The sequence below is a fragment of the Medicago truncatula genome, chromosome 1, assembly GCF_003473485.1.
Source record: "Medicago truncatula cultivar Jemalong A17 chromosome 1, MtrunA17r5.0-ANR, whole genome shotgun sequence".
NCBI classification, from domain to species: domain Eukaryota; kingdom Viridiplantae; phylum Streptophyta; class Magnoliopsida; order Fabales; family Fabaceae; genus Medicago; species Medicago truncatula.
The window spans coordinates 919,239-931,955 of NC_053042.1; the positions used below are offsets into that span (position 1 = coordinate 919,239).

The following is a 12,717-nucleotide window of genomic DNA, read 5'->3' on the forward strand; positions in this document are numbered from 1 at the left end:
CTTGGCTCTATACAAAATATTAAAACTCATTTACCCACTAATTTAACTTCATCAATCACAAATTTAAATACGATTAACCATAATTTTCACATTCATCTAGATGCGGATTTCAACAAAATGAAATCAAAATGAGATGGGGTGAAATGGATATTTGAATAAAATTGTGGTAATCAATTATTTGTACTCATTTTCTTAATTTTGTATAATAGGTGTAGACAAATCGAGCATGGTTTGGAATATGGGAAGCTTGTCCTCATGCAAGCTTATGAAGAACCATTAATCTTATCGAAGATTTACATTTAAATTATTGGGAGGCTTGTCCGCATGTAAGGTTATGAAGAACCATTAACCTTATCGAAGATTTACATTCAAATTGTTGGGTCATGATGAAGAGGTTTGGAGAATCATTATATCAGATATTGAATAATCATATAAGTGAGAAAGACACTACACTTTAACCTAAAACCTTAAGACATTAAGTTAATGAGTCCTCTCACTTATAAAATGATTAGCATTAACTTTTTCATCTGATATGAGACATTTTAGTCACACTTGATATATCAACACAAATTTACACATAGCCTACTAACTTTAAAAGTGAGCGAAATGTTCAATGATCTATATCAACATCATTTGATGCATTCAAAACTTCAAACTTCAAAGAGACATTTAAAAAGTATCAAAACTCTATTCCATTAAATGAAAAATCCATGGGAATATAAGTTAAGTAGTTAACCACAATTACAAGACAAACATTCATTCTTGGAAAATATCTCATCAGCCCGCAATGCAATTTTTTGTCACTTTATTTCCATTTCTCTATAGCAAGTCAAACCTACATAGCCAAAAATTGCACTATACAATATGCATATGTTCCCTCTACCAAAAAAACCACAAGAAAATTAATAGTAAACTCAAAGCACATCATTCTTTTTTTTTCTTTTCACTCTTCAATTTCAACATCACATATTCTCAAAGTAAGGCTTATAATTAAATCCACGAATTAAGGACACCACCAAAGGAAACATTTTCTGACCATATTTTTTGTTCTTTCCATTTTTATGGACAAGGAGGAGCACCACACCCTTGATAACATTATGCACATATGTAATGGCACAACAAAATTCCTCCATCACCATTCATGTAATAACATCTAATTTGACCTAAATAATTAAACAGATAATCATGAATTTGATTGTGGAAATATATGCTTTGCCTCAGCTTTCCAACACCGTTCAATATCTTCAGCAATATTTTTTGCATCCATAGATGCACCAAGTAGTCCACGTTTAGTGAAACCAACAGCATAGAGGCCATTTTCACCTTTCCATCCATTAGGGAATGGCTTCCTAGGGTATCCATCTTCCTTAGAGAACATTCCCTTATCCTGCACATATACCATTTCAGTTATTTGTATTATTAGTATCTTTTTCTTGCTTTATATCATTTTCAAAATTCAGATAGATGGATAGCCTTAAATTATTCCATATCCGTATTTTCCTTATTCCAAATAAAAAACTTTAGCACATGTTAGTTATATAAAAAGTTTTTTGTTTTGATTTTTTGCTGTCAATTCTAAGTACAAAATTTCCAATCTTTTTTCAAAGTCTTTCGTTTCTTCATATGTGAAAAAAATTGTTCTCAATTCTCGTTATTTGTTCATAAATATTTGAAAACAGAAAATAAAATTTAAACAATAAAGTAATAGTTTTGTAATTAAAAGTAAATAAAACAAAGTTTACTCAAAAAAAAAAAAAAGTAAATAAAACAAAGTGAAAAACATATTTTCATTAAGAGGTATCATAGTATAATTTCTTTGCATGCAAAGTGCAAACATTCAAATTAATTATATTTTATAAAATGAATATTTGTGCATGTATTTAATTAATAAATAATATTACAAATATGATATCATGATGAGATCCGATATCATATGATTAGTAAAGTCAACTAAGATAAAACAAATAGTGCCGTTTTCATTGTTTGGATTTTTTTTTAAAGAGTGCATAATGGGATTATAACTTACCTTTAACCAATAGGGTACATTACTTTTGTAACCAGTTGCCAGTATTATGGCGTCAAAATTCTCTGTACTTCCATCAGCAAATTCCACTGTGTAGCGTTTTAACCTCTTTATGCCTGGACGTACCTGAACAAGGGAACTATGGAGTTCAATTAAACAATTAAATAAAAATAATTATACTCAAGATATGATTAATATATAGAATCAGTGATAAAATTTTATATCATCAGCTTCTTTTAATTATTTTCAGGAGTTTAAAGGTAATACTCACACTAGATATGAAGAAAAGAAGTATTGCGAGTTTCAATGATAACGATGTTGTCTATTAACTTTTGTTAAATTCCCACTAAAGATTTAATTACTATGTATAGTTGTAATTAGTGTAAAATATTTTACATTGTCGATTAATTATAACTGTCAATTTATTAAAATATTTGACTAAGTAGCTATAATTATACGTCCTCTTTGTTACGGTCTATAATAGTTGTTTGATTGTGAAAACATTTTATGTCGAATCCTTATGTGAAATTTACTTCAATATGTCTGGCCATTAGACTAATAGTCAAATAAAAAAAGTATAACTATGTTTTTTTGAAGGATAAAAGTATAACTATGTTTTTTTTTTTTTGACAAAAAAAGTATAACTATGTTAAAAGTCAATATACAATTAATTATGATTATTTGTTTAACAATATAAAATGTTTCACGTTTACACTATATATCGAAAGTAAACTCAGATTATGAGCCTTAATAAAGTATGATTTGATTGAAAGCACATCATGATCATGGAAAATCTTTCAAACAAGAAAGAAAGGTGAAACAAAATATACAGAAGTACTTTCATTAGTTAAAAATGTTCCTATGACTAAAAAGAAAAAGCGTCCAAATAAACTAATTTCCGGGGTGACACAAAATCTATTTTTTAGACTCAAAGTGACACTAAAATCTTAAGGATTAAAAAAAGTTGAATTTGATTTGATAGAAAATACCTTGATGTCTCCTCTTTTAATCTTGGCAAGGGCACCCACATCTAGGACCGGTGTCTTTCCAGACAGTTTTTTGAGTTCAAGGGGACCCAACCGAGGCCGAACCAAACCGAACCGTTCTGTGTTGCCGAGCATTAACCATGACACAGTGAGAAGGATGTGATCCACCAGTTGCACGGGTAGCCACTTGAGCAACCACATGGACAACCCAAAAGTTGATTTTCCCAGCATATCTCTTGGTAGGATGTGTACCTTCAATCAAACCAATAGAGAAAAAGTACCATGATGAGATTGTTTTCTTGCATAATTTGAGTATACCTTTTTCTATAAAAAAGTATATGGTAGAGGTGGAAATTGTTGTTAAGTGATATTATAACAAGCTTAACTTTGAATTTTGTTCATTGAAGTTACAATATTATGTGAATTTGAGTAACCACATACATGAATTTGCACATGACATTTTTACCAAAAATAAAAAGGTATTGTGTATATAAGATATCTTATTGTTGTGTTGCTTTACATTCACTTTTTAAAGATAATGTAAGACTCTTGCTAATATTTGAAATACCAACAATCTCTCTATTAAGTGTGAATCGATCAATTCATCTATGTATACCCCCAAAGCAAAAGCGTTTTCATACACTTGCATTGTCGATGGCGCAAAATCAATTTGATACACTTTCCCTTTACATACACTTGCACCACCTTTGACACAATATCAACAAGACAGACCTTCAAACCACCATGGTTATAAAGACTTTCAACACAAAGAGTAGGGTCAACCTTTAACTAAATCATTTGCTCTTATACTACTATTGAGTCATAAGAAGAGTCTAGAAGATCATCACATTAGACTTTTAACAACGACACAAACAAGTTTTGGGACCACATATTCATCCAAAACCATTAAACGTAGATATGAGTCATCTTATTTACATGTTCAACATCTACTTTTTCATCTAAGTGAGACTTTTATTCAAACTTTAAAGACCAATTTCGATCATCATGATGCGAATGTGATTAAGGTCACATCCGCCATAATTTAAGTGCTCTTTTTCATATTATTAAGGAAGCGACGTGACCTCAACCATGACTAGACTTAAAACTTAGTTGTGGAGATGCTTTGGTGTTTCCCATCACATAACAGCTTCATTCCAAAACACCAAAAAAGTGAAAGGAAAAAAAACAAAAAAGAGAAAAAGGTAAGAGCTTATGTGGGAGGCTTTTGGCCCTTGATAGACCTTAATTGTGTTGGTGGCCATGCTCTACTTGTAATAATACAAGAGAAAGAGTATCTCTTTTGCAAAGAACATCATGGGAAGGAAAAAGGAGGGAAAAAAGCAACTGGGTCATCTTCTATCCCATGCTAGGCATGCTTGAGAATCTCAAAAAATGCTTTTTATAATACTAGTGCTCAAAAAAATGAAATATTCAAAAATACTTTTCAAATGGATCTAAATTAACAATTCATTGTACCTGTAGCCACTACATGAAATTATGAATACTTTGCTTGATTTTATATGCTATATTAGAGAAAAAAAACAAAACACAACTTTGAACTTTGAAGGTGAATTTTATTTGCATATTATGTCTCACAATATGTAACTTTTTTTTTTTCCTTTCAGAATGAACCTAACAAATTTCCATGTTTCTTAATTTGAAGATAGAAGTTACTAATATTGAATTTTATGCTACAAGGAACTTCGAATATTTTATGTTTATGCAAACATATATAGCATGTTTTGAATAAAAAAATAAAAAATAAAAAATCACTTATTTGAGTTTGACATAAGAAGTAATCTATATTTCAAATTTGACAAAGCCCATAAAAATAACAAAAATTGATAAAAAGAAGAAAAAGTGAATGTCTTGTTGCTATGCTTAAATTAGTTATGTTCATGTTAAAACATCAATTCCAAAATAGGGAGGTTGTAAAAACTTTTAACCAAAAATAAAAACAACTTTATAGTATTTTTTTAGTACATGCTGATTTTCATAATCATAGGCACACTACATCCCTGCAGCAGCTGCGGAAAACCATAGACTTAGTGATAGAAAAAATTTCTTTCTCTAAATCTAACGATTCTCGCAACTGCTGCATTGTGCATCGGTTCCATTTCTGAAACGAAAAAGTTAAAAAAGAAAGAAAAAAAAGAAAGTAAAAGGAGAAAGATTTGTGAGTACTTACAGAATCTCTAACCACAATAGAAGGAGCAGCATCATGATTACAAAGATCCAAACAAACTTCCATACCTGAATTTCCACATCCAACAACCAAAACTTTCTTCCCTCTAAACTCTTCACCACTTTTATACAAACTAGTATGCCTAATACTACCAACAAACTCATCAACTCCTTCAATCTCGGGTACAACCGCCTCAGCATTCTCTCCGGTTGCAACGATCAACCACCGGCAAACAAATTCGGTGACCATTCCCGCCTTCCCCTCACTTCTCACCCTCCAAAAACCAAGTGTAGCATCAAACTCAGCATGCATAACTGTCTCATTGAACCAAGGCCTAATATCGAAATTTTTGGAATAACTTTCCAAATACTCTATGAATTGTTGCTTTGTTGGATATGTTGGAAAACCACTAGGGAATTCCATTAAAGGAAGCTCACAAACTTGTTTTGGTAAATGAAGACGAAGACGATCGTAGGTTTTTAGCTTCCATAGTGAAGCTATACAATTTGATCTTTCTAGTATTAAACTTGGAACACCTTTTTGTTTTAGATATGCTGCCACTGCTAGTCCTGATGGTCCTGCTCCTACTATCAATGGACCTGGAATCCATAAACATCTATCACTTGAAGAAGTTGAATTCTTGTTGTTGTTGATCATTTTTTCTATGAATAAAGGATCATGTGCTTGTTTTCCTTCTAATTCTCTTAGATAACAGTCCATTTTGAAAAATATGTAATGAAACAGATTTTTTTCTTTCTCTTTTGACGAATCGAAGCGCCAAGGTCTGATACTGAAAAAGAAAATAAGGAGCAAAGGGAAATTTTAGCAAGTGAAGTTTAAGAATGAACCGGACAAAGACAAAATTAATGTCTTTAAATATTGAGTTCTTTATGGTTGGTTTTGGATTTTTGTTGTGTTTGAAAACTGCAGGTTGAGTTTCAAGAGAAAAAGGCTCTGTTATGAATGAAGTGTTTTGAGGATTGGTGGCAACTTTTGGCCCTCTTAGCTAAAGAAGGTTTGGTTCAATTGTGAAAATGAAATATTTCTTGAGTTTGTGTTTGTGCTTTGTGTGTGTGTTGTTTTCAATGGAGGAGGGTTATTTAAGGGAAGGATGAGTACTAACTAAAAGGCTAAATCAGCATTGATCACAGAGAGGGACTGAGAAGAATAATTGTGATATCTCTTTGCATCTCTCTTCACACACACATATATATATATAGACACACATGCAAGTGGTAAAATGAAAAACAACACTAAGTAGGTCTTATGATTAGATTATTTCTCTAGTCTCTCCGTCGACTTACGGAAAGTACACTTTGAAAATACAATATCGAAAATGCACTTTCGATAGTGTATTTTTGACATATTTGAGAATTCAAAAATCATCTATTAATATGGTTTAATTGTAATTTTTATACTCCGACTTGGTATCATTATTGTGTAATTTTTATCCCTACGGGAACATTGTGTGAATTAAACTTTCTAACTATCCCTTTCTTATTACAATTAGGTATATTCGTGACCAACCGTCTAATTTCTAATGTTAATGTGCTTAACGGGAAGACTCATATCTTCCTACTAGAGAAAGAGCTTGAATCATTTTTAATGCTTGGAACATTCTAGAGTATTAGGTAGTTCAATTGATTTGAACTAAGAGATAAAGAGTTTGAAGTTATGAGTTCAAATAGAACAAAGGAGAAAAATGTTAATCTAACAATAAACCATTAACATTTTTCATTCAAAGAAAAAAATGTTTGAAGCATTTTTATTCTTGTTTACGTGTGTTTATATATATATATATATTTTTTTTTTTAATAACGTGTGTTTATATTTATTTCTACTAAAAGGAAAAGAAACATAATGTACTTGTGCTTCAGTAGTTAAATTCAATAAATTTTTGTTAATTCAAAGGAAAAAAAATCTAGCCCTCAACCCGGCCCAAGGATTCTCAGGTCCAAGGAAGCCAATCAACAAGATACATTTTGCAGCTGTTCGTTACTTTCCCATCTACTCATTTCTCGCGCACCTTATTTTTTCTTTCGAAAATGTTTATGTGATTTTCAGATTTTAGAATCCGAACCGAATTTTTTCTTTGTTATGGGGTGAAAAAAATGACTTTTTCACGAATTCGGATTTTATAATCCGAAAACCTCAAAAAATAGGGCGTGTTCCCTGCTTTTTTCGGATTATAGAATCCCAACACCCCCTCCCCTAATCACCTTTTTTCAGTGGAAAAGCAGTTCGGATTATATTATCCGAAATGTATCAGCACAAATTCTAAGTCTGTTTGTAACATGGATAACCAGTTTAAGGACAATATTAATCTTCATAACTTCCATTATTTTGTTTTAGGTCATTGTTAGCTGTTTGTTAGCTATTCTTAGTCAAAAATCTGGTTTTCGGGTTACTTGATCAGATTGCTCCAAAACTTTCTCAAAAAATAAAAAAATATAAAAAATAAAGGATCAAGAATTCCTTAGAAGGGACTTCGCCCCTAAAAATAAAAAATTCCATCGTTTAGACTCACTTTTCATTTTTTCTAAAATTTTCATTTTCTTAGAAAAATCTGAAAAAATTTGCTTTAGTATTATTTGATTTTTAAATTTTTTTGGTGGTATTTTTATGATTTTATTTGATAGGTATTTATCATTTTTTTCTTTGTTTTTTGGTTGTTTTTAAAAAGCAAAATTCAAAACTACTGAAATTGAAGAGATTCTAATTGCTGATTATACGTAAGCATATTTTAGATTATAAAATCCGAACACAATTTAGATGTGTTTGGATTTTATAATCCAAAATCCCATAAACATTTTTGAAAAGATGAGTAAGAAGTATATAGGATGGAAAAACTAATAGTGAAAAACATTTTGCAACTCATCTATGAAGGACATGATAAAATTTGTACTTCTTTTGTCACTTATTTCTTGATCTTCTTCATGGTTGGAATTGAGGTATAGTTGAGCTATCCAAAGCTACCTTCTCCATGGTGTCAAGATAAATTATTAGGTTTAGACCATACAAATTCGATTTGTAAAGTGTGGATTTATTAATTATCTTTAGATCCTATTTTTTTCAATGTGACACTTGGACTTTTTTCTCAATTAGCATAGAGTAATCGAAAAAAGAAAGGCGTGGACAATATTTGAGTGAAGATTTTTTATTTATTTAATTTTTCAGAAATTAGATATGTTTTCAATTAATATTATTATTATTATTATTATTATTATTATTATTATTATTATTATTATTATTATTATTATTATTATTATTATTATTATATAATGGGGGAGGACAAGGGTACGTACGTCCTTAAAAAAAAGGTACGTACGTATAACTAACATAAAATAACAATTAATGTGCCTATAACTACATTCAGAAACTCACAAATCATTAATAGAAAAGACACATCTCTTCAAAAATAATAAATAAATAAAGAGAAAAGACACTTGTTAATCCTAGACCTTGCCATAAATCAATTCTAAGACCTAACAATAAGGTCCAAAATCCTACAAAAATCCATGCTCATTGATTAGGTTGAAACAGTTATGGAAGAATTTTTCGGATTTTAAACCATCCTTGGATAATGTCAAACAATTTTTGGAAGAACAAAAACAAAGTACACCTAAATGCACTAAAGTTAGGTTCAAATATAGGTATTGAATATACTTGATCTCTTTTGTTTTATATAATTGTAAACAAAAACGATAAAGAAATGTGTGGCTGTATATATATGATTTATATATATTTTTTTAAAAAAAAAATAGGGAAGAAGTTTTGTTAATAGGTGACTCTAATAAAGATTAATTCTCATCAAAGATTTTTATAAAATGATTATCAGAGTCACTGTAGTAATAAAGATTGATTGATTCATCATCATTATCCTGAAAGTTTTAAAATAGGAAAGACTAAAAATACATTTGATTTTTTTTGGCTTTCGCACCGATTTCCGATCCACCAAAGGTGGGCGACTAATCCGGCTCATGCGGCATGCACATTGGCTAAGTGTTGTTCCCCCTAGGAATCGAACCCGGTATTCCCCGAATACGTCCTTGAAAGGAGCTCCTTGCCACTGAAGCCCAAACAACTTCGTTAACTAAAAATACATTTTAACAAAACATAAAATTGATATAAGAATATTGATTGGAGTACTACAGAATTAAAGTAACACTAATAAACATTTTACATCCGTTCTCTAGGAGATATGATCCCCGTCCCTCTAAAATTACAAGTCTAAACAATTCATTTGATGTTGGTTAGCGCTGTTGGGTTGAGATATTGAAGTGTGCTTATCTCAAGGTTTTAAGTTTGATTTTCCTAGGTGTGAATTTCGGTGGACTCAGTCCATACAAGACTATACTCTGACTTTAAATGGACCTTATGTAAATGAACGACATGATTGAACGCATAATATTAATCGATTCTTGAATCGTATACCGAGTTGTCAAAAAAACAAGATTACAAATCTAGACTCTAGAGAATCCATTTTATCATTTATACCTTCTTGCCATAGTTCAACATCCAATGAAGAGAAATCTTCTTTAAGGCTTAATGGGACCTCATCCAATGTATATGCCACATAATCGGGTCCATACTCTTTAACAACTCTTGCTCTAGTACCTCTTTGAGGTTCTATAACATCATGTTTGATGTTTTCATCAATATTTTTAGTTACTGGAATATGATCAGATGTAGTACGCCCACTATTCTTTAATTTAAAGGGGTATTTATATTCATAGAACTTAACATCATTTGATTCTATGACCACTTTAGTATTTATGCCATAAAAACTATATTCTTTGCTAGCGAGTTTAACTCTCCTATGATCCGAAATCCAAACATAGACCATACAACCCAAAATTCGAAAATAAGATTAGTTGGATTGTCTTTTCTTCAAAATTTCATAAGTAGAAATTTTGTTCTTAGACTTGGGTACTCTATTTAACACAAATATCAATTTTTGTAACAAAAAATTAACCTGACAAGCATATCACTTATATTTTTTTTTCTTTTCAAAATCGTAGTGTAAAAAATTCAATTTCTGTAACAAAAAATGAGCTTTACAATATCAGTTATCAACTTCAACGTTAAGATGTCTGGGACAATTCAAAGTTGTGAATGTCGCAAATGTTTAGGGATATGGTTTGGAGTTAGGGTTTAAATTTGGGGATATGCAGTAAGAGTTTGGTATAAGGTTTTGATTGGCATAATTTGAGATTTACATTTTAATATAGTGGGGAAGCAATTTTAAATTTTTTACGTGTTTTTAAAATTTCCTAAAATTAGCTTGAACAAAATACTTTATAAAATTCGTTCATTAAATAAAATTCCCTAAATTTACCTATAAAGTTAAAAAAAACCTATTAAGTTTCCTCATCCAATCACAATCTAAAATATCATGCAATGTGATTTTAACTATTTTCCAAAAATAATCAATTTGATATGATTGAGTATAGTTTAGATGTGCCTGTATATTGTTTTTATAGAGATTGTTTTTGTTGGTTTTTTTTAACTCTAACCCGTGAAGTGACAAAGTCAAACTCTAACTATTAGAATTCTGCTCTTTTCCTATAAAGAATTGCTCGCTTCCAACCAAACTTCCGAAACGTCCTAAAATTCGTAGGGTTTATGACCTACGTGAGTTAACTCACGCAATATTTTATAACAAATATTATATATATATATATATATATATATATATATATATATATATATATATATATATATATATATATATATCAAATATTACTTTTATATGAATAGAAGGCAAGCGAAAAACAAATTGCACCGTTAAACTTTTTTGAATGACAACTAATATTCGGAAAAACAACATTTATAAACCTAAAAGACATAATATTGCTATGCAAAACCAATCTCATATTACTATTATCAGTAATTGGAGTTGCTTTCCTAAGGATAATACTTCCAGTCTCTAGATGCTAGGCTTCATAATTAGGGCATGTTTGAAGTAACCAAATTGGAAACATATATACTTGAAAATTAATTTATGTCTTAGTCCTGAAAGATACTCCTAAAATGTTCTAAGCCACTATATTGGCCATATGAAATTGATTTTCTGATATACCATGCTGAAAAGAATATATCTTGTAATTGCCTAATTATTTGGCAAAGACGATGGAAGCGTCATTTAATAAGTTCACGCTGCCTTTGTTGACATCTGTTTCCTTAATTTCTTCATAATTGTTATTTGCATGTTTGTAAAAGGAATGATTTTTTTTTGCCTTGCTAACAAGTACCCTAAACGCATTGTTTAAGGAATTATGTCTTAAAAATATAAGTTAAACACTTGTTAAAGTCGTTTCCTTAATTTCATAATTGTCATTTGCATGTTTTTAAAAGGAATGCATTTTTTTTAGGTCTTGCTAACAAGTGCCCTAAGGGCATTGTTTAAGGAACCCACAAAAGGAAATTATGTCTTGAAAGTACAAGTCAAACACTTGTTAAAGTCATAATCGTACAATTTTCAACACAAAAGTTGCTACTTTTAGATGCTTAAACAATGCCGTTAGGGCACTTGTTAACATTTTTTTTATGATAGTTTTACATTGGAAACTACAATTTTCAAACTTTTAAAAAGTTGAATTCATCACTTTTCACAACTTTCCAACATAATATTTCTATTACTGTTCTCTTAACCAATACCCAATGGCACTCTTTAACATTTTCCTTTTTCTATTTATTGAAAAAAAAAATGCATTTTTTTTTTTATGACTAAACTATCTCTCAAATGAGCGATACCAAAAATCAAACTCGAATTCTTGTTTTGAAAGAAAATCATTTTGCAAACTCTTCAAATACCATGTTGTAAAGGAATGCATCTCTTGTTTAAATATTTTGTTAAATGTTTTATTTATTTATTATATTTCAATATAATTATGTGGACTTGTATATTTTTATTAATGCGAATATATTTTCATAAGGATTAATTGATTGATTGGAAGGTAGTTACAAGTATACATAAAGTTGGTGTTAGTTAAATGCATAACCTAACTAACTAACTCAACGCTCAAAAAGTTAATAGTAGTTAAGTCAACTAACTAAACTAACTATAGTAAGGTCTAGTTCCTAGTTAACTAACTTCATCATCTCTATATTTTCACATTGTAATTGCTTCTATATTTCAACAAGCTAAGGCCTAAAAATATCCAGGAGGCCTAGCTTAAGAATGAAACAGTAAAAAATTGTTGAATGTAGAGCCTTTCTTAGAATATTTATTGTATGACAATGTGACACACTATGTTCAAATGCTTTGTCCTAACAAATAATTGGAACTTCTGTGCATTTGACTTGCAAGTCTCTAAGAAAATAACTGAGCCATTGTAATTCACATGTGGCTGCCACTAATGTCATATATATTCAGCCTTTAAGGAGGATTTTGAGATTGATTTCTGCTTCTTTGACCTCCAAGAAATCAATGATTGGCCAATAAAAAGAAGTAGTATCTTGTGACATACCTTCTGGTATTTGGGCATCCACCCAAGTATGCATCACTGAACTCAAGTAGC

The 12,717-nt window shown here is 30.3% G+C and overlaps 1 protein-coding gene across 1 annotated transcript; it reads right to left on the reverse strand.

The window, feature by feature from the left end:
• Positions 1–940: 940 nt before the first annotated feature.
• Positions 941–6,392, reverse strand: LOC11434188 (indole-3-pyruvate monooxygenase YUCCA6). The gene is made up of 4 exons (XM_003588496.4): positions 5,198–6,392; positions 3,013–3,261; positions 2,027–2,149; positions 941–1,387 (listed from the first exon to the last, which is right to left on the reverse strand). Exons 1-4 carry the CDS (start codon positions 5,912–5,914, stop codon positions 1,184–1,186), a joined length of 1,293 nt encoding a protein of 430 aa, XP_003588544.1. The 5' UTR covers positions 5,915–6,392; the 3' UTR covers positions 941–1,183.
• Positions 6,393–12,717: the final 6,325 nt, after the last annotated feature.

Coding starts and splice junctions, on each gene's coding strand:
- LOC11434188 (XM_003588496.4), bottom strand. CDS start 5,914: ATGGACTGTTATCTAAGAGAATTAGAAGGAAAACAAGCACATGATCCT. Junction 3,262..5,197: donor CTATTGTGGTTAGAGATTCT/GTAAGTACTCAC, acceptor GTTTGATTGAAG/GTACACATCCTACCAAGAGA. Junction 2,150..3,012: donor TTAAAAGAGGAGACATCAAG/GTATTTTCTATC, acceptor TCCCTTGTTCAG/GTACGTCCAGGCATAAAGAG.